This window comes from Suillus bovinus (assembly GCF_016758785.1).
Source record: "Suillus bovinus strain UH-Sbo-P2 chromosome Unknown EDB93scaffold_34, whole genome shotgun sequence".
NCBI lineage: Eukaryota > Fungi > Basidiomycota > Agaricomycetes > Boletales > Suillaceae > Suillus > Suillus bovinus.
In genome coordinates this window covers 297,085-317,600 of record NW_024542090.1, presented here as the reverse complement: position 1 = coordinate 317,600, position 20,516 = coordinate 297,085, and the positions used below count along the sequence as shown (strand labels likewise).

General features: G+C 46.6%; 6 protein-coding genes and 1 non-coding gene across 7 annotated transcripts; 3 read left to right on the top strand and 4 right to left on the bottom strand.

Annotated features, from left to right (window-relative positions):
* Positions 1-845: 845 nt before the first annotated feature.
* Positions 846-2,275, top strand: EDB93DRAFT_499837 (uncharacterized protein). The gene is made up of 3 exons (XM_041456571.1): positions 846-1,923; positions 1,976-2,027; positions 2,077-2,275. Exons 1-2 carry the CDS (start codon positions 1,288-1,290, stop codon positions 2,012-2,014), a joined length of 675 nt encoding a protein of 224 aa, XP_041306951.1. The 5' UTR covers positions 846-1,287; the 3' UTR covers positions 2,015-2,027; positions 2,077-2,275.
* Positions 1,759-2,930, bottom strand: EDB93DRAFT_1150704 (N-acetyltransferase NAT13). Its single transcript, XM_041449688.1, has 5 exons — positions 2,707-2,930; positions 2,572-2,657; positions 2,227-2,524; positions 1,846-2,176; positions 1,759-1,781 (listed from the first exon to the last, which is right to left on the bottom strand). Exons 1-3 carry the CDS (start codon positions 2,876-2,878, stop codon positions 2,258-2,260), a joined length of 525 nt encoding a protein of 174 aa, XP_041306950.1. The 5' UTR covers positions 2,879-2,930; the 3' UTR covers positions 1,759-1,781; positions 1,846-2,176; positions 2,227-2,257.
* A 1,279-nt stretch (positions 2,931-4,209) lies between these two features.
* On the bottom strand, positions 4,210-5,500 carry EDB93DRAFT_499779 (uncharacterized protein). Its single transcript, XM_041456570.1, has 2 exons — positions 5,073-5,500; positions 4,210-5,016 (listed from the first exon to the last, which is right to left on the bottom strand). The coding sequence occupies exons 1-2, from the start codon at positions 5,300-5,302 to the stop codon at positions 4,674-4,676; spliced, it is 573 nt and encodes a 190-aa protein (XP_041306949.1). The 5' UTR covers positions 5,303-5,500; the 3' UTR covers positions 4,210-4,673.
* On the bottom strand, positions 5,452-5,542 carry EDB93DRAFT_t72. The gene has a single exon. It is a non-coding gene; the product is annotated as a tRNA-Leu (tRNA).
* A 23-nt stretch (positions 5,543-5,565) lies between these two features.
* On the top strand, positions 5,566-7,596 carry EDB93DRAFT_1150690 (kinase-like domain-containing protein). The gene is made up of 6 exons (XM_041449687.1): positions 5,566-6,507; positions 6,557-6,730; positions 6,781-6,927; positions 6,982-7,055; positions 7,110-7,250; positions 7,301-7,596. The coding sequence occupies exons 1-6, from the start codon at positions 5,662-5,664 to the stop codon at positions 7,347-7,349; spliced, it is 1,431 nt and encodes a 476-aa protein (XP_041306948.1). The 5' UTR covers positions 5,566-5,661; the 3' UTR covers positions 7,350-7,596.
* Positions 7,597-13,004: 5,408 nt separating this feature from the next.
* EDB93DRAFT_1150666 (uncharacterized protein) lies at positions 13,005-14,742 on the bottom strand. The gene is made up of 7 exons (XM_041449686.1): positions 14,407-14,742; positions 14,173-14,350; positions 14,071-14,121; positions 13,828-14,018; positions 13,683-13,772; positions 13,367-13,631; positions 13,005-13,307 (listed from the first exon to the last, which is right to left on the bottom strand). Exons 1-7 carry the CDS (start codon positions 14,475-14,477, stop codon positions 13,239-13,241), a joined length of 915 nt encoding a protein of 304 aa, XP_041306947.1. The 5' UTR covers positions 14,478-14,742; the 3' UTR covers positions 13,005-13,238.
* Positions 14,743-19,680: 4,938 nt separating this feature from the next.
* EDB93DRAFT_1086756 (uncharacterized protein) lies at positions 19,681-20,336 on the top strand (the record flags this gene model as incomplete). Its single annotated transcript, XM_041445994.1, has 2 exons — positions 19,681-20,007; positions 20,169-20,336. Coding segments are annotated over 2 exons (495 nt in total), but the record flags the coding sequence as incomplete, so codon positions are not given.
* Positions 20,337-20,516: the final 180 nt, after the last annotated feature.

Genomic DNA, 20,516 nt, shown 5'->3' with positions numbered 1-20,516 from the left:
TAAGCAGGTATATATATCATGTATAGCAACTTATTAAAAAGCAATAGACGACACCACATGGGAGAGGGATGACAAGGCGGAAGGGTAGCCACGCATGCTGCAGGAGGAATTTGGCGAAGTGGGGGGCCAAATATGTCTGTCAAGCCCGTTGGGACAATGCCATGATAAATGGGTCGGTGGAGCTTGCTGCTGCTAGACAGATGACGAGGCAAAAGAAAGAAATGGCTGTTGTTGGGGTAGCAGATGCTGTCAAGTATACCTCAAAGCGAATGTGGAGTGTCCTGGGGTCTTGAACCCTGAATAGTTGTTCGGAGGGAACCGAGCTAGCTCGGAATCATAAATGATGGGTCCACATAGTTGGCCCTGCATAGTCCGACCTCTTCGCGCCACGATGTCACCATCCATGCGCTAAATTCGGAGGGTCTTTGTGGTTGGGATATGAAAGACCACATTAGCAAATTATTACATCTGGTCCATGTCTGGTGCCTGGTCATTATCACAAACCTGGTGAGAAGAGGCCCTTCAAGTTGTGCAAATATGGTGCTATGAAACTTAGGGTCCGTGAACGTGCGCGGAGCTAGAATTCCAAGGGTCTGGGTCTATCTTGAATTCATGGCATTGGGTCTCGAGAGTACAGTGGCCCATCAACAGAGTGGACCACGGCCCGATTATTTGGAGCTGGGAATATCGTCGAGATTAGAACAGGGCTATGTTATGACATCTGATGAATAATACTCAGAATCAGCGAATCCGAAAGTGCAATGGATTGACCACCAATCTCAGAGGACGGAAGCAGAACGGGACTCCATAAGTCGCCGGTTTCAAAGAGCAAATAAGGTTGAAAGGTCACTCAGGACGTCCCTTGAGTTGCTGCTATTAGTACATCCCTGGCAGCCAGCCATCGTGGGCGACCCCACAGCTCCATGGGTCAGACAGTGCACCTGATTAATCCTGCAGATTCCGGGCTTCGCAAATGAAGCTTGGCAAAGCCGGATGATTCTAAGTTTGGTTAGACAGGCATCATTCAGGTATCTCCAGAGCCTGAGAGCCGTTTCAGGACAGTAACCTTACTGTCAGGCACGCAAAGAGCGTCAATCTTGCCTGTACAGACGTAGCAAGATCTGTGAGGACCATAATTACGCCGTTAGGTCTCTGTCACCGACGGAGACGCGGCAATTGTGTTACCGTACACTCACATATTTGGGCGGCTCTGAAAATGCATATCAACCCTGTCCTTGTCATAACATTTACCCCAGATTGAATCCTGCCCTACCAAGCACGAACATCATGAGCGACCGCCACAACTACCCATACCACCCCAATCAGCCACCACGTCTCCCTAATCAGCCACCGCGGGGCAGCCACTGGCTACCCAGCGGTCAGCAGCAGCAGCCCCCTCACCAATCATCTTCCTATCAACAAGTTCAGCGTGGCTTCCCAGCGGCACAGAGCAACTATATGTCCACGCACCCTGCCTCATCTCCACCGTATGCAATGCCTACCATGCCACCGTCAAGCGCACACTACACAGCAAATAATCATGCCGCTGCACCATCACAACCCTATCCCCCAAATGCTGCCGTCAGTCCATACAATCAACAGATGTATCCACCACATGAATACCCTGTGCGCCAGCCGGCTCATTCGCCAAATCAGATATATCAACCAGCGGGACCTTCGCGCAGCCACACAATACCGAACGTCACGCAACCATACGTCATTGATGGACCGCCAATAGCGCCAGCAGTACAGTATCCAGCATCCCCTACACGACCATTCTCCTGTGACATGTGTGCGCTGTCATTTAACCGGCAACATGATTTAAAGCGACACCGAGATACACACTCGGGAGAGAAACCGTTTTTGTGCAATGGAGGCTGCGGAAAGACATTTACGAGGAAAGATGCACTGAAAAGGCACCAGGTACCATTGAATTTGTCCCCCTAGAAGATCATGATCTCATTGATTTGATCAGCTTGTGAAGCATTGTGGATATGATGAAGATGCAAATTGAAATGGCGTTGTTTGTTAGTAACTTGCTCTGCGCCGTGTTGCAAAGCTAACTTGATGATATAGAATTATCAATCGCTCGATTGCAATTTACTCCACATACTAATATCATATTCAACATTGATGCAGGAAGTTTGTACCGGAAGGAATGATTGGCATAGCGAAACTGCAATGTAACACGTTAACATATTTATGCGTCCATTAAATGAAAGTTACCATTCGCAGCATCGCAGCAGTGGTTGCAATTTCACAATTGAGGCTTCTCCTGGTCCTGTTTGTCTTCAGATTCAATGATCCTCTCTAATATCCACGCATCACGTGGCATAATCTTCTTGTAATAGTCCTCTTTGATGCCCACTTCTTTGAAGCCATGTTTCTCGTAGAACCTCTTGGCATCAGTGTTTGAGACTTGTACGTGAAGGTATATACGTCTGATTTTGGGTTTGGAATGAGAAGCAGCAGCCTTGATGACGCGTTTCAGGGCCTGAGAACCAAGTTGCTTGGAGCGATATGGCTAGAAAGGTTGGCACATTTGCCACGACTGACAGCGGGATAACTTACTGCCAGGACGCCCATGGTCATGAGATACAGATCTTTGTTCTCCAATCTGCAGCAGATGTTGCCCACAGGGACATCGTTATAATAGACTTAAAAAAATTAGACTAGTCTGTAAACGCTTTTAAGAATAACACGCACTGAGCTGGCAGAAGTCTTCGACTTCGGGAGCTATGATATCCTGGTAGAACTTGTCGCTGTACTTGATGGGAAACAGGACCGAATTCAGTTTCTTGACAGTCCCAAGGTTTCTATGAGTCAAGCAGGCAAAAGTGACACGTGAAGACGAAGACGAAGCGGGTGGATTTGACATGATTATTTTGATTGGGCTTCAAGTCCTACTGAGTTGTTGGGACCAAAGTAACTCATCCGTGGGAATATTCCTCAATTAAGATTCATGCTCAACCTTAAAGCAGTTCTACTATCTATACTTGACTAAATTTTGCTCTGTACCCTTGTGGTCCCCATAACACGTTTCCGGACTTAGAGTCACGCAAGCATTCTTGGTGTATATACAAATTGCCGATGAGCCATCCTGAGCCAATTGTCGTCTGACTTGCTTGACACCGGACATTTACGAACACGTCAAGGCTCACCGTGCAGGGTTTCATGATGATGCTGATGATGCCTTGAACCCTCTGAATAAGCAGGACAGGCTTCTGGAAATAGGCACTCATATACGTTTGCGCTCAGAGTCAAGTTCATTCCGTATGTACATATTCATTAACTAAATATTTTGAACTGACTTAACAACCCATATTCTGCGCCCACTGTCTCAATACACTCATGTTTTTTGCAATCCCTTCGTCTTGACGGCAAGTGTAACGTTGTCATGGGATTGGATCAGCTGCGTATTCTTGCCAGATTAGAGAAGCGCAGCAAAAACAGTGCACGGTCAGAAACTTCTGCGTTTGGTCATGTCTCGTACAAATTATAGCTCCATGAGTCTATGACCCTCGGGATTAATGAAACTCCATAGCGCTGTATCACTTTGCCCTGTCATTATGTCGGTTTCAAGTTCCCTTTCTGTTCCGTCATTTCAGCCAATTGATTGTAGCTATCCATCTCTCTGGTTTCGCTCTCATGCCTTTACGTCCACTGAGTCCAGACATAACTTATATTATAAAACAGGCACATTGCCGCCGGCTTATCAGCTGCAGCATGCACATAGCTCATTATAGGATGACATGCTCCGAACATCAGAGCTAGAACCTTGCATCCATCTGCTCCCGCATCCCTTTATTATCATCCTGCGATGAGTTTTCCTTGCTGACCGCAGGAATTTTCATGACGGAGCCCCTTTTCCAAGTCAGCGATTTCCGCACATTTTGCTTTGTGGCGCCTGGCCACTAGCCCCCATTTTGAGCATTTGTCTTCCTTGGCGTTAACACACTGCCTCGTCTAGGCCCTGATGACAGGTGATTTTACTTATCTCTGAACGCTGGAGATAACTGGGAGCACTAGTCTGTCACCGATAACGCAGTAGTTCGGACGGTTTTCTTCTAGTCCAGCCGTGCGGTTCTTTGCACGGACGGGCCAACATGTCCTTCTGCTTCCAACTGAATATGGTGCACCCTTACTGAGTGCAATATTAGAGAACCATCTAGGTATGATAAGTTTTCAAACGGGTACATTCTGATAGCAAAAATTGTTCATGCAGCCTATCGCAATTTTCAAAGATCTAGAATGACGTTTCTATCACACGCAACATCGGAACTTGTCATTCTTCATAATGCAGCAGACACCAGGAATGGTATGGTGTGATCATGAGCGCAAAATACAGTTTATGGCTACATGTGTAGATTGCCGATCAAGTATGGACTGGGAATGGTCGCCCACCGACTTGGGACCACGCTTGCCTTCTTTCATCGACGTTTCGATCTGATACACACTGGCGACTACCTCCCAACAGTTCTGCGTTAGAAGCAAAAGTCCCTGGAAGATATAAGATGATCAACATCCTTGAAATTGCACGGTGCGTAGTCCGATGGTGTATATGAGATACAGTAGTGGTACAAATGCAACTTTTGTGTGTGGACAGAAGGTAAATATAAATATCTTTATATATATAAAACCTCGTGCTAAGGGAGACTTGATCGATGTGACGATCAGTGAAGATTTATGGGAGAGTCGGGTACGTTTGCACGACGTTTTCGAGGAAGACGATGTAGTTGATCAATATAGACGTCATCATAGCTGCGAAAAACGCATGTGCCATGGTCATGATCCGTCAGGGTGGCCCATACGCAATGCCACATTTGGTCTTCTTTGAAGCGAAATGCGACTCCGGTATGATTCTGGTCCCACCGTTGTTCTCTCTCTCTCGACTCGAATGCCTTGTCTGTCAAGGTTATCAGAGCGCAATCTTTGATTGTCCACTCTACGTGGGCTTGCCCTGTTGCGAGAAGCTGCTCTAGAGACGAGTCCATTTCAAGTTCTTTCGGGAGACCTCTGCCAGGTACATTGTTGAGGATTTTTTTGTCACGAGCGGAGGTAAATAGACACACCTATGAACAGGATCATAACCATCAACAAGAATTTGAAATGTGGTATTGTCCGAGAAGTTCAGGGTTAAAGTAGGATGTTTTGAAGAACGACTGAGTTTCGTTAGTACCTTGCCGACTAAAAGGCTCGGATCGACTCCAAGGCTTTGTAGCCGTAAGGGTACTGGACGACAGCGAGATTTCGAGGGAGATGGCAGGGGGGGAGTACATAAGGCTGTGCCTTGGTCCGCCATTTTTACTGCGATACAATTTTGTCCAGAATGCTGCAGGGTCTTATACCGTCGTCACTGTGGACGATGACAATGGCATCCACATGTGATGTGTCCACATGCGATTGATCGATAAACATTACCCACAAGCGAGAATAAAAATGATAAAAAGATGACACTGACGAGATTCGAACTCGCGAGGTTTCCCATCACGGATTGGTGCTTGACCTAAACGTGACGCCGTAACCACTTGGCTACAGTGCCATGTCTAATATGTTTCCCATACAGCATATTGAAGGTTGCATAGTTGCGTTGGGCATCTAGTTGAGCTTGCTTCCTTCTCACTACGCTTTGTTAGTGCGTCGTATTGTCATCACTCAGCAATGCATCAAACGCATTCTCGTCCTATCGGACCACGTACCCTACTTCGCTCACAATCGCCACTACCACCGCTAATTCTAACAGAGACTCGACCATTGGCAATTCGCAAAATATCCCATGATCAGCCTACTTCATCTGCTTCATCATCTCCCCCATTGGGCTCTTCTCCAGGTCCATCGCGTCCTCAGATTCCTGGAGCTCTTGCTCCAGGCCCAAGGCCCAATCAAAAGCCCAAGCTTCATCTGCCAATCGCGCTTGATGGTGGTAGTAGCAATGCAGGTTATTATGAAGGTCCTGCATACATCCCACCTGGATTGGATGGTGAGAACCCAGGCAACGCAACAGTCCGGCCTTTCTTGACTTTGCAAACACCACGTCCTCCCGAGCCTATCGATGGTAGCGATAACAGCATTGCTCAGCTAATTGCTGAATTTGACAGGACTACTATCGAGTCCTATACCTATACACCTGCGGAAGAGGCTTCGACCAATTATGGCTCTAATAAATGGTCGGATGGTGTTTTAGAAGTCCTTTCGCGACTTGGCGAAGGTCAGGGTGGAGCTGTCCATAAAGTCAGGGATCGGCGTAACAACTTCATCTTGGCCCGCAAGACAATTACTACTCGTGAGGCGCCTTTAAAACAGCTCGAACGCGAGTTGTCGATCTCTGCGACGTCCAAACATCACAACATAATCCGTTTCTATGGCGCCTATATGTCACCATCGTCTAGTGAAGTCAAAGTCATGATGGAATACGGTGCTGGCGGTAGCTTGGAAGCTATTGGAAAGCGAATCAAAGAGAAGAATGCACGTGTCAGCGAAAAAGTCGCTGGACGTATAGCCGAGGGGGTAATTACTGAAACTTCTTTTGATTTAGCTATATTCATTTATTCACCAGGTTTTGCAAGGCCTGAATTATCTTCATTCACTCAAAACCATTCATCGGGACATCAAACCATCCAACATCCTGCTAACTGGTGAGGGTGTCGTTCGTCTTTGTGATTTTGGTGTCTCCGGAGAGCTTGTCCGCTCAATGGCCGGAACCTTCACTGGCACCAGTTTCTACATGGCTGTACGTCCGTTCCTTGATTATGCATCCATCACCATTGATGGTCACTATAGCCGGAACGCATCAGCGGAAAGGAATATAGCATCCGAGCTGACGTGTGGTCTACTGGAATCACCCTCTTGGAACTTGTACAGAATCGATACCCATTTCCCGAAGATCTTACTTCCATTGAACTGATTGTCTATATTACCCAGGGACAGGTGGGTACTTAGAGCCTGTTGTTAAATCTTGCTTACATCAGAATTATTCTTTAGCCACCTCAACTGACCGACGAGGAAGGTGATGGCATTATATGGAGTGATGAGATGAAAGACTTTATTCGACAGACGTAAGCTCTTGTCCAGTCTCCTTTTAAATATCTTCGTACCAACCTTTGCCGCAGTTTGATTATTGACCACCAAACTCGCCCTACCCCAGGAGGAATGTTGTCTCATCCTTGGATCACCACCGTCATGAAGCGAGAAGTGCCTATGGCTCGCTGGATCAGTCAAGTTTGGGACTGGCCTAAACCAACTAGAGAAGCGTAAGATTGTTTGACCTAGGTACTGATGATTACTGACACCGATTTGCAAGCAATTCGAGACCACCTTCAAGCCGCGGTGCTGTTGACAGAACACCATAGATTCTTTGTTTTCACTCAAAATGCTTCGTTGTTATCTCGATATATCTTGTTTCTTCATCGCATCTCCTTCGTCATGTGCCTATTTTGTACACACTTTCACTGCTCTCTGTACATCTTTCCATCATATGGCTACTATACCATCGCACAGCACAGAAAGGAACGGACTCCGATTACATGCTTGATTGATGTTGTATATTTGTGTTATTAATTCATGTGCACATTGTAGCGCAAACTTAAAGTTCCCCAACATTGTCTCCTTCGTAAGCAAACGACCTTCAATTTGGACACATGCTTAGTACCATCTATCAGCCGAGTGTGCTGGTTGCAAACGCTTGCCATGCTCTATGTGTGCACTCGTTCGCGACTTACTTTCTGTTTCTTTACTCCTCTTCCGAGGCCCAGTTATGTCAGATGCCGACCTACTGTTTCACTGTAAAACTCAGAGACGTTCACATTCCTTTGTTCGCAAACCATCAAATGGCTAGGTTCTAGGCGGGCCTTGCTGTGCAATGTCCCTTAACTCGTCCTGGTCATGCGTGTGCCAGTGGTATTTAGGTTCAGAACGAGCTGGCGCCAGACCTGGCAGATTGGCATTAGCGAGGGACGGCCAGCGAAGTATATATAGTATGACGTTTAGCTTCATTTGCGTGTCAGCGACTCAGGTGGGTCTTTTTCATTTGTAGGATCATGCTATTGAAAGCGCGATTCAGATTAGGCTTAACTCGAACGATCCGGGTCCCGTCAACCTGTTCCGCCTCGTCATCAACATCCAGAGCTTTTTCTAGTCTGTGGAAAATCTTTCGTATTTCTTCCGAGACAGGTTCTGCGAGCGTCATTGTTTCTGTTGGCTTACTTCAAAGTGTGGACCCATTTGTAACCTCGTGTTCTTCGTTCTGATGTCTTCCCGAAGGCACTCATTGACATGTTCGTCATCCTGATAGTCTGTTAAGACAACCAGACAAATGAATGTGACAGGTACCCAGCTCTCTGTCCATTCCGACTTTCGTTCGAAGGATGGAGTCCTCGGATATGCATATCATTTCCAAGTGAGTTTCTTACGGAGAGCAAAGATTTCACTTGGAAAGTGACACAGCGCGTGCGGTCTATGAGGGCAAACTGCTAGGGATGATTCTGGCAGTACAGTTTGGTAAAAGAAGAAACAGAAGTGAGAGCAGGGAAAGCATGCACCATGGCCCTAGGGTCAACAGCCAAGCTGCTATCATGTCTACGAGCCTCTCAGTCGAAGCCCGATCATCACCTCATTGACGCGTTTCATGGCAATTTGCGGACGATTTTACTAGAAGAGGGCGGGAGACAGATGATAATCAGATGGTCAGCAGGGCACATTGGAATCCCAGGCAACAAGGCCGCAAACGCACGGGTCAAGAGAGCAGCGCGGGGAAAGTCTTCAGCAACACGTTCACTTACCGAGATCACTCCTGACAAAAGGACGCACCAGCGCAACACTTCCCACCAGCAAATCCATACTCAAACAACTCTTCGACGACGATATCAAGAACAAAGCGCGAGAAGTTCTGCGTAAATTTTCGCGTTACCCAAAGCTCCAAAGCATAACGTGACCCCTCTTTCAAAGCAATTTGCTACTATCATCAACGAACTCCCCTGTCGACTCAGATCAAACTTTTTCTAACTTAGAACCGGCCATGTTCCTTTGGACAAGCACCTTCACCATACATCGAAGCTCCCACCCCCCATATGCTCATTCATGCCATCAGAAGGAGGATTGAGTACATTATTTCATCTTGGAGTGCCCTGCCTTCATCCATCCTTGCAACATCATGAGAATGTCTCTAGGCACATGCATATGCCAGTGGACTCTCAAGAATCGGCTCAACAACCGAAAGTGCAACTCACCCTCGTAGCTTAAAGCAAGCCTTTCGAGACCACTTTCAGCAACGAACCCCACACGCAGATTGCAGAGAAGAAAGACGACCCAAAGCCCACCCTCACTAGTCAGCACCCCAAAATGCCTTCAGACGGTAATCAACGTCCTCGTCTTTTCCGGGACCATTATTCAAAAAAGTTTATTACACATTTAGACTACTATACGCACGGCTTAGCCCCGACGGGCAATAAACCACGAACTCAAAAAAATGATTTGGGATCCTTACAAAAGCGAGCAAGCTAATACAGCTACCGATGGCCTTCACTTGATATGGCCTAGTGGTGAGTGTAATTGTGAAGGTTGTTTGTCGTACAAACTAGTATTTTGCAGGCGAGGAAGGGTAGTCCGCGAGGCACAAGATTTAATCCCTCAAAAAACGAATATCAGGCTTGTCTTGAAGGCAAAATAGAAGAATTTTTTTTCGACACGAAGAGAATCATCCATTGTGCTGGAAAAGCCACCGTCAACTCTCGGATATCCTTTTTCAATATTAAGCCATCCAAATGGTCTACATTGAAAAGCAACCTATCGGAGGGAATTATCCTATTATGTTCGTCTCCTGACAAGCTCTACATACATATGGTTTCCTGACGGAAAATCACAGAAAAACACCTCATATCAAACGTCCGCAGTCATCTCGTCGCTGGTAGACTGTTGCGCTCCCACTGAGATATGCTATTTTCTTTCGACAGGCGACGAACATATCATCAACGGATTCCCCGGACTTAGAAAAGGTAGTTGGGAAACATCGTAACGATCGCCAGACTACAGCTGTCACAGTAGGCATGTTGTAGGATCTTGATGCGGAGGTGCCCTCGTGCAGTTTGTGTGAGTAGTGAGAACGAGAAAATTGTATGCTTGATTGCAAACAGATAGTTTTTTTTTCGGGCAGATACCTGGCAGGGGCATCTCGGCCTCGATAGTGAACCCTGTGCAAAGTCAGCCGAGATGAGCTGCAATTCCTACTCCAGCAGGAGTGAATACGACGAAGCGAAGTGAACCTTGAATCCCATCATAGGAGCCGCAAAGCGACAGTATCGGGATAAGGGAACAGTCCAGAACAGAGGTAGTAAGAAAGTGTCCACATGAGCTTAGTGCGGGAATTCACATGCGAACGATAGCAGGTGTCGACAAGCACGGTACTCTCGCTCATCACTGGTAGAAGGTACCATTGAGTGAATGTTTCCTCCACTTATCAGGTTCTCTGGGGAGAAACCTGACGAGAGTTCACGACACTGAACGTCCTACACGAGCACGAGTAGGATTAACAGACATGGCGCCGGGGTGTATCCTGGGCGATGCATGGTAGGAGGTAAAAGAAGCCAAGTGCTGCACGAGGTTCTTATTCCGCTCCAGTTTAGAATTCCAGACAATGGTGAAGAGAAGACCAAGTCAGTATCAACCCAGGGATGCTGGGAACAAGTCTGGAGTTTACTGGTGAGCAGCGTGGGATGGTGGTGTGACTGACTTTATTCCTTCTGTACTAGTATCTGTTTTCACTGGCGGGGCCGATACTGACTGGAGATGAACATTTATTAATTGTTTCCCTGCGTCGAGCACCACGATAGTTGGGAGTTCCACAGGCATCATTCTAAGAAGTTGATGCTTGTACCAATTCGATGCAACGAAATTGCATGCACGCGATTGAGCATCCTTCTGAACCCATTGCAATGTACCTGAAGAATTGGTGACCATCAAAGACGCCGCTGCCTCGTTGGCGGTAAGCTGTGCCGTTAGGGATGTCATCCTGAAATTTAATAAGTCGCTCGTTATCTGATTGAGAGCTTTATTATATTGTCGTGCACGTAGAAAGAGTGCTAGAGGCGGTCATACTAATTAGAACACTTCAAGCTTGTGCCACTTCGGAAATTGTTATTACTAAATGTTCAACTTGCAGCCCTCACGCAGCCCATCAGACGACGACGAGAGTAACATCATGCCTCCAGGTAACACCAACTATCTATCTATCATCTCGTTCCTTTTAACGACAAGTGCACCCCAAAACGCGTTGTCGAGGTACTATTAGTCAGGAACGCGGCGTTACAGTGCGAAGCGGGTAATTTTCCGGAATTGGGCACGTTGCCCCGACGCGCGCTCGGACTGACGCGGATTGCGCTTTTTTTTTCCACCCCGATCAAGCATGGGCAACCTAAATTCTGTACAACATTTGAGCATCCATTGATGGCCCCGGATCAGGTCGATATAATGGCAGTTTGGGTTTCCATTTTCAACTTCCTCGAGTTCAGGGAGCACCCTGATCATTTTCCAATTTACAACTTAGATTTTCAGGGTCATTATTGCTTCGAATAACAGTCCAGTCGAAAACAAGTTGCAGGTGCGGGCAACTTGTAAAGCACCCTAGACACGATGTGATGATGGAAAACACGCTACTTGGACCACTGTTCAAGACGTCAATATGACACACGATTTGCTCACTTAATATGACCATAAACCCTGAAGAATGAATATCAAGTTCACGAACCTCAGGGCTGTACATCAGGTGTTCTGACGCGACTCACAAGCCAGCGTGCATGATTTCGTCATCATATATTACTGCCATCTGTCCAGCAATGTGGCTCGCAGGAAGACAGCTGGAGACAGTGCGAATGAACCTACCAACGTTCAGGTAGCAGGAATTTTCTGGCTTGATGTGACAAAACTGCGTCACAACCTCAGCACGTTCAAGTTGGGTTTTTCAGGGCTATCATGATACGTCAGTACCAGCTCCAAGCAAACCTTGATCTAATCGCCTACCAAAATTCATTATATCATCCTTTTGATAATTCATACACTCACATTCATCTGAAAAGTAACGTCCAACATGCCTTTAACTTACTCTTAGCTCCATAAATCCATGGTGTGCACATAGTGGGTCCTGCGATGATAAGGTCATCCCACACGGTCTATCCTTACAACAAAGTGGACGCTTAAATGCACGATTGTTTCCAGTGGCTCATTCCACATTCCAACAAAAGTCCGTGATAGGCCACAGTTTGAGTAGAACTGCACCAGCGCCAATCGGTCGGGATCACTTGTAAAACGCCGCGATGCAGGTTCGTAATTAGTTACACGAGGATGTTCCCATGTATTTTGAAAGGTACTGGATACGCACTATTGCCTCTGGGACCGCTGTGGAATACGAGATAATACGAGTTCCCCCAAACGTTGTGGTAAAATGAGGTAATTCATCCCGCGCAGAGATTTTATTGCCCTCATCGACTTGTGGGGTCCACGTACGGTAGGGCGCGAGAAATGAAAGGGTAATTCCAATGGCCCTCAAACGTGGGCGACGACCGAGAACATATGATAACTCGGGCTATTACCACGCGAGACCAAGCCCCAAATGCAAGTTCGGAGGATGTAGTAAGAGTCCGTGATTTATCGAGTTCGGTGCGCTTGGATGCTGTGCAGATTATTGCAAGTGGGATACGACCACTCAATCTGAGGAAGCATACGCTGGCTATGCAGGCTGCGGAAGGGTTCAATTTTGACTAAATCTGGTCTGCCGCGGGGCTTACCTGCAAGACTGCTAAAAAGTCCAGCAGCAGGCGTTGCCCTGACTGATACAGTTCCTTGGCAAAGGAGCGTCGAGGGTTCTCATCCAACATTTAGCGAAATGTATATATATACTCAGCTTTGCCCTCGGAAAGCGTTTTGTTTCCGAAGTAATGAGATATGACGATCGAACGATTTAGCGATTTAACGGTGCATCACCAGGTCTATCGACGGACGACACAGCTTGGAGCAAGTTCTGGCCTCTGCACAGCTTCGAATTCATAGAAACGAGTGCGCCGATTTAGGCAACTCCTCACACCAAGAACACCGAACAGCGCATCAGTCGCAGGATCAGATCCTGGAGGCCGATCCAGACTAAGCAGAAATTGAAAACAACAACTAAGTTCTCAGAGGGGATGGGCCAAAATGATGCTCAAATATTAATGTCATGACGGATCTTTAAGAAAAATCAAAGAGAAACATGAATCTTATGGGTATCTAGGGTGATGATCATTAGACGAATGTGCCACTAAATGCCTCTCCTGGGGGTGTGGGAACTAAACCAGATAACAAAACATTCAGCATAAGAATAGCATCAACCCAGTCGAATACGTACAAAAGGATCCATGGGGTTTACACTTGGCATCATTTGAGGCTGGCTCCAATGCTGAGGGGGTGGTTGGTGGTTCATAGATCGCATATTAACATGGTGCTGAGATTGAGGAGGGGGAATGTGTCGTGAGGGAGCTGGTGAATGTAAATGAGTGGCTGGAGTAGCGTACGCAGAGTCGTATCGGTGAGGAGGGTATGGCTGCATCTCGGATATCATTGATAAAACGTTGGAATTCTGATTTGGATGCACAGGGTAACCTTGTGGAGCTCTGTATATTTGTTTACGATGGAATAAAATTAAAAAGAACTTGCAGACTCACAACTGACGTCGCGCGGCATCGGGCTCTGGCCCGAGCCTGAGATGAGGGTCTTCCTCGTATTTCACTTGGGGTACTGGAACAAAAAGATCACTGAAACACAGGTTTTTGGTCAGTAAATAATACGTATAATGAAAGATGCACATGCCTATGCCGACGGGACATTGGAGGTTGATTGAACTCGCTGGATACGCGAGCTTTCGAAGGTGTGCTGTCCCGAGTAGGAGGTGTTGACGTTTCTGACAATCCTGATGAGTCGGCAGTGGATGGACGCCCGTCGATACTATCTTTCCGAGATGTTGACTTCTTGCGAGTAGGAACGCCTTCTGGCCATGTGCACTGAAGAACTGTTTAGCTAAAAATTTTCGGCATACTACAAGACGATGCGCACGTCTCGCTGCCCATGAGTGCATCGCATGCAATTGGGTTTTGCCTCATCACACTGAATTGGAGGATGAATAATGTGTTTGAGATGAAGGGTGGAGTGGCATACCTTTATTTTTTTGACTCGACATGTCATACAACCAGTCTTGCTTCTTGTGTACTTGGGACGCTTCCTTTGTTGTGGCTCTTGGCGTTGCTGGGGTGCTATGAGATGAGCATGCCCAGGAGCGTGAGCGGAAGGAGGATAATAAGATGCTGGTGGAAGGTAAGCGTTAGGGGCGGAAGAGCTGTTAAAAAGATGTTCAATGAGAATGATAGGCAAGACAAAGAGATATTGACTGACTATGCCATGCTATCAGCCATACGATGAATAGGAAGTATGGGAGGTAGATTTTCGTGAGGAAGATCCTTCATCGTTTTATACTAAATCTTGTTCGAAGGTAAGAAGCAGAGAAGGTTAGAAGGGTGGAAAATGGACGGGGACACCATTGTCACGGACCCGGGAAATCGGTCTAAATCACTAAAATTCTGATCTAAGGGTCGTGGATGCGTCGTAAGTGCATTTTAAGACTTGCCATAACAAATTTCGTATAGGGAAGGTGGGGATTTTTTTAATCAATTTCCACATCTTTGGGAAAAAAGGTGAAAAAAAATGAGGAGAAACACGGGCGATCTTCTCAAAAGAAAAGAGAAAAACTTTGGAGGTACCGGTCATTTTTACGCCCAATTTGACGATCCAATTTCCTTTTTTGTATATTTTCAGTTCTGATGCGCTACTCTTATTTAGGTAATTCGTCGGCCATCAACATTCCGGACTAAAACATGTGGTCGATCCTTGTGAATGACAACTGCTTCAACTGTATGTAAAATTCCACACCTTATACTGTAAACGTCTGCCAGGTCCCCGCAAGTCGACGTTTCGACCCTTCACGTACATGTGTTGTCTATTCTAGCATTTCCCGTCGACTTTCTAATCTCCACCGCTCCCGCGGCTTTGAACCATGTCTCCGATGATCACTGCAGCTCTCAGCTTCCGTTTGTTTTTTGGTGCAGACCAGGTGCCAAATTGACAGCAGCCCGTTGCTCTATTACTCAATAACACCAAACGCTCAAGAAACGTGACGGCCTACTATCCGATCGCTACTTAAACACGTTCCAACAACACATGGCATGATTGACCGCCATCCATGGAACGGTACTTAATACATGTGCTTCAGGATGTCATATATCACCTGGACCCATGAATGTACTCGATCAACGAAGCAAACACCGCTCAATTCCGGGTTGACTAAAAACAAATTGAAAACCAACTATGATTCCATGATCTTCTAGGCTGATATTATTATTATTAAAAGGCGCTGAAGCCTACAACTGTCCAATGAAAAAACTTGGCATCACATCAAAACGAGGCTGAATATACCGATTTAATTTCAAAATAAGGTACCGAGAAACTGAAGTCGAAGGTGCTGTTACTGCGCCTCCAAGTCTCCGCACCAGTCATGACGTGGAATGACAGTTGCCAAAGAACAGCGCCGAGTGGCCACATCGTTCAAGATTCTCAGGCAAGGTACACTGTTTTACTCTCATAGATACACAGATCACGTACAATTAACATGCTCCTATTGCCCACACTGTCACTTAGAGTCCGCTCAAAAAGACTCGGCGTTCCGCAGAGGTTCTGTCTCCCAGGCTCTCGACATTGATCGATAGTATTATTAGACACTAGATCAACAATAAAGACTCACGTCCAACACAAGTTTGAGATCCCGGCGGTGACAACGGCGTGAGGGGGTCGCGCGCATCGAAGCGGTTTGATGGCCTTTGGGTCATACGCACATGATAATCATTCGACCGTTTTTGTGATATGGATGTAATTGGCTTGCCTCCACGAAATTTCAAATATGCGTGCACATAACCAGCACAGTCTCTTTGATGGGTCCTGGACGAGCCGCAAATACGATTCACTATTTACATAATCGGTGAACATCATCGCTCGGAGTCTGGAAGAGTGCTGAAAGGATCAAATGTGTACAGTTTCTGTCACACGATATGAGATGATAGAAGACAATAGTGACTGCGGATCATTCTTTACCTGGGGGGGTTTCGTACGCTCTCCGTAGAGACGACTGTTACCATTAATCTGCGCTGAGTCTGGGAGAACTGGTCATGTCTTTCACACCACTACTGATATCTATCTGCAACTCCGCGGTCACGTCAGCGTCGTTGGGTACTGGTGACCTGATAGGAACAGTCTTCTTCTGGATTTGCCAAGACATCGCATACCGACGGCGCGAGGAAGTTTTCAGTAATCTGGCATTACTGGATTTTATGGCCGAGTAGCACCATTGCCGTCACTAATGGCTGACGATGTCGAATACAGACTAGCTGATTGGAATTTTTTGACAGGGGTATTGGATAGAGGTCGCGGATAAGGCGGGATAGTTTGAAGTGCTAAATTCGTTACTTGGGACACGATCTAAAAGTGGATTGCACCATCAAGCCGGCGGTGACCGGATACATCTTGAACCTCATCGAACGGCCGTCACAGCTAACGAAATGCCCTCTTCGCATCGCGACGGAGAACTCCAGAACGAATATGAGTGAACCTAGCCTGACATCTAAAGATGCACTGCTTCTGTGTAACATTATCATTTGAGTTTGCATGAGGAAGAACATTCGTACCTTGAGTACCGTCACAGTATGACATACCTGTAACTCAACCATGTATAAGCGCTGAAGAAAAAAGGATGTGTGACCATGTTCGCCACAATGGTTTGGTTGCAAAGTGTCAGTGGCGGTGGTCGGGCCTGGTCCTGGCGGAGTTCGAAACTTAACTGAAGCCTTAATTTATCTTTCACGGTGTTTCACCCTCTTCCAGGAGGTTTAAATTTGAGTACTGAACACTTTGCCACTCGCCGAGCTCACAGAACTCAATCTTCAAACTTTGTTCTTACAAGCGAGCGAGCGTTTATAAGATATCGCGTGATGACCTTTAATATCTCTTTATCTTATCTCGTACTAGTACTCACTCACGCATCATCAGATTTCCTAATATCGAGTTCAAAAACTCTCAGGTATCGTCCTATGTTTCTACCTTGTCATTCACCACCATCTCAACATTTGCTCGTAGAACGTGATAAATGCATCAAGAATCAGCAAGATATCTGCCAATTGATTTGACGTCTGGTGGGAGTACTTTTAAACATTCGCTTGGAACTTACAACCGTCGGTTCCTTGTATTTGATTTTCCTCAGAACTGCGAGTTCCTGTGCAAAAAGCGCCTCACCTTTACGGGGCCGAGCTCGTTTGAACAGCCTGGATTCCTCGTGCATGAATAAATCATTGTCGTCCCTGCCGTTCTTGACATCAAGTTGCAGAATGAGAAGTTCAACCCTTGGTCTTTACGTCGACAAATAACGAAGTCCTTTTATCTCAGCGACTCTTGAGGCTACTGCCGCGAGACTTGTGACACGGCACGTACCCATTTTGGCAAGTTATGACCAGACTTATCAGAAGCCTACATTCATGTTTTGCAGGGCCACGAACGTCAACGGCATCTATGCTGTCCTCCATCGAATATTTCTCTGAATGGAAATGGGACCCTCCGAAAAAACGGCATTCATGTCAGTCGCCGCGCGGTCACAATTCACGAAGGAAGATCTCTGTCGGCAGCGCAGTATTCCCAGAGAATTCTGGGCTCGATGCTCTCACTCGAGCCTTTGGCTCGCTTCCATTGCCCACCAATTGCTTCTACTGCTAATTGCATTTGTTTCAATCAGGAACGTCCCTCGTTTCCTGTAGAAGAGCAACCCTTGGCCGCATCCGTCTGCTTCGCGGTAGAACCATTTCACCGAGAGGGTATATCTTCTTAAGTTTAAAGGTGTCGAATATACTTAACCGAGGATTTCAACGTATGCTTCGCACCATCTGGTGGGAGAACAAATAATATATGTGTACGTGCTTCACCATGCCACTTATTTTCAACTATCAGGACGAACCAGTCGTTCGCCCGAGGCACTCAGATGAACTTACATACGAGGTCGGACACCTGGTTCGAGTGGCTGGCTAGCGCCCATGCAGGCGTCCATCATTGTCTTTTGTTACGTCGCAGTCAGCCCAAGAAGCTGGTCAAATGAAAGAAATTGTCGTATTGGGTTTTTCAGTTTCTTGCATCCACGTCACAATTCGCCTAAAGAAAGAAGCTGTCGCGAGTACTCATCGCACAGGCAGCTTTTCTCGCGGCACTCTCCACATGACTCACACACTTCCCCTCATCTGTATTGCCACATAGAAGACACGATCGACAATACCCAACCCAAATACCATCGCCTTCCGTAAGGCAAGGTTTCCATGGAATACGCCACATTGATATGGCAAGGGATAGCCTACTCGCGATATTCGACGTTGCACGGGCGCGCCCTTACGAATCCACTCTCGGTCACCCGTTGGGACTACTACATCATTCCTACAAGCGAAGATATTTCAGACGACGAACATGTGATTGTTTGTGCCGCTGTCTTATTGTGGTCGCAGGGTGCTCAGTGTGCCTTATCGACCCAAATGCCTCCAATGGAGTCGTTCCACTATCTTTACTGTAAACCTTGATCTGGACTATCGAGTTCTCAGTGACAAGTGCTAATTATGAAACAACACAACTTTGACAGTGAGACTCTGAAGTTCGTTATCAAATACAAGAGCATCTACTGAGCAATGGTACGTCGTTTTCACAGGAGAGCGCGTGACATTCAAATGAGTCATTGACCTCGTAGGGGAAGGTTGGAACCATGGTCCCCCGTTCCTAGAAGAACGATTGATTATCCCCGCAATATTGGAGATTTGTTTGATGTATTGTATAATTTTAGGAGCTGTTCTCGACTAGACTTCTTCAACATCCCGAGGAGTTCAAATGCGCTATAATGACCTGTGGGAGGTAACCCGAACTTGGCAGGGGGGAGGTACTACATGGGAACGACATGGTACAGTGGAATTGCACTAGTATGTTGCCTTGTGGCACACTCGCACTTGCACTGCAGGATCTGATAAAAATTTCGATAGAGATTGCTGTCACATGCGATAAATCACTGCATGCAACCAATGCCTTTGACAGTTCGTGGCACTAAACTCCTTCTGTCAAGCGATTATCTTTCCGGTTGCATTCATTTTACCTCACGATGAGTCCGGGGAAAACTTCCAGTTTCACGCGATTATGATTAGATCATTTGAGGTATGAAATGATGCCTCCGACTCGGAAGAAAGCTCGAAATATGTTCTTGGGAGCACAGTTATCGATCACCGTCTTTCGTCCGATTATCCAGATATTTTTAAGATATAATGAACAGACCATTATACCTAATGTTCCCGAACAATCCAACGTTCGTCTGCCCAGACTAGTACTAGACCCAAGCACTTTTCCTATGCTCGCATCGGCTAATGCAACATTCCGGCGAGCCCGGCCGAACATGTACCCCACTTCCGCCTCGTGAGAATTTAGCGCCCCACCCAGTCTCCTGTCGTGTGCAGCTCAACGAGTTCGTTCCATTGACCAATTCCTGTGATCAATCATGGGTATTTCAATCGAATATCTTCTTAGTATTAACCATTGAATGATCTTTTACATATATCTTTTTCAGCTTCGCAAGAACAAATCATTCTAGACGACGCGCACGTCCCTGGGGAGGACGCGAAAAATGCCTTTGATGTCGTAGCCGAATCGATCAAAGAATCGATCAAGAAGTCACGGCGCTCTTGGAAAGTTCACCATGAGTCTTCAATGTGGGCTCGAGCAGCGGGGCTGAGCGACGATGAACTCACGAGCTTCTCTCGAGATGATCTCGTACAAATCCGAAACGGACAGGCGAGCTACGGACACGTTATCTTTGGGAAGTTGAGGCTTCCTGCTGTTAATGATAAGCTGGGTGAGGGATATATTCACGTCAGGTGCGCGGTTCTATTCGAATTTCGACTGCGAGGTCTTGGGGTTTTTTTTTACGGTGTTGTAAATAATTGGACTTATGACTTACTTGCGTTGTGGTCCAGGATTCACCACGAGGTGAGCATTTCATTCCGGTACGCTTGATTCATTACCTCTCTGATGTTAATCGTCAGGGAACTTCCGGGTGGAAGCTACATGCTATCCACCACCTCACAGCATTTTTTGACGAGGATGGCCATCCTCACTCGTGGCGTGCCATCCATCCTGATAACTATCCCTTGGAGTTCTTTGAGTACCACTCCGAACTTCACGAGGCGCCACAACGTTCCTCCCTTCGGTGAATTTCGGAATTGTCAGGGACAAAGAAAGAAGTTGTGTGATGATTATTTTGTACGATATTTTGTTGTGACGTCCGCGGGGCGTGTTTTGTACATCTCTGATTCTCTCCCCTGCAACTGTTACGTTGTTGATGTGATTGCTCGTCGCCCTCAGAGTGCGTTCACCCACAAGTGAGTTGTCCC

Bases quoted from the DNA above. Each gene is read 5' to 3' on its own strand.
- EDB93DRAFT_499837 (XM_041456571.1), top strand. From the start codon at position 1,288: ATGAGCGACCGCCACAACTACCCATACCACCCCAATCAGCCACCACGT. The intron at 1,924-1,975 runs GTACCATTGAAT...TGATTTGATCAG, and splicing joins ATGCACTGAAAAGGCACCAG to CTTGTGAAGCATTGTGGATA.
- EDB93DRAFT_1150704 (XM_041449688.1), bottom strand. From the start codon at position 2,878: ATGTCAAATCCACCCGCTTCGTCTTCGTCTTCACGTGTCACTTTTGCC. The intron at 2,658-2,706 runs GTGCGTGTTATT...AATTTTTTTAAG, and splicing joins CGAAGACTTCTGCCAGCTCA to TCTATTATAACGATGTCCCT. The intron at 2,525-2,571 runs GTAAGTTATCCC...CAACCTTTCTAG, and splicing joins TGACCATGGGCGTCCTGGCA to CCATATCGCTCCAAGCAACT.
- EDB93DRAFT_499779 (XM_041456570.1), bottom strand. From the start codon at position 5,302: ATGGCGGACCAAGGCACAGCCTTATGTACTCCCCCCCTGCCATCTCCC. The intron at 5,017-5,072 runs GTGTGTCTATTT...TGTACCTGGCAG, and splicing joins GGTTATGATCCTGTTCATAG to AGGTCTCCCGAAAGAACTTG.
- EDB93DRAFT_1150690 (XM_041449687.1), top strand. From the start codon at position 5,662: ATGCATCAAACGCATTCTCGTCCTATCGGACCACGTACCCTACTTCGC. The intron at 6,731-6,780 runs GTACGTCCGTTC...TGGTCACTATAG, and splicing joins GCACCAGTTTCTACATGGCT to CCGGAACGCATCAGCGGAAA. The intron at 7,251-7,300 runs GTAAGATTGTTT...CCGATTTGCAAG, and splicing joins CCTAAACCAACTAGAGAAGC to CAATTCGAGACCACCTTCAA.
- EDB93DRAFT_1150666 (XM_041449686.1), bottom strand. From the start codon at position 14,477: ATGAAGGATCTTCCTCACGAAAATCTACCTCCCATACTTCCTATTCAT. The intron at 14,019-14,070 runs GTGCGCATCGTC...ACAGTTCTTCAG, and splicing joins GCACTCATGGGCAGCGAGAC to TGCACATGGCCAGAAGGCGT. The intron at 13,773-13,827 runs GCATGTGCATCT...CCTGTGTTTCAG, and splicing joins CCAATGTCCCGTCGGCATAG to TGATCTTTTTGTTCCAGTAC.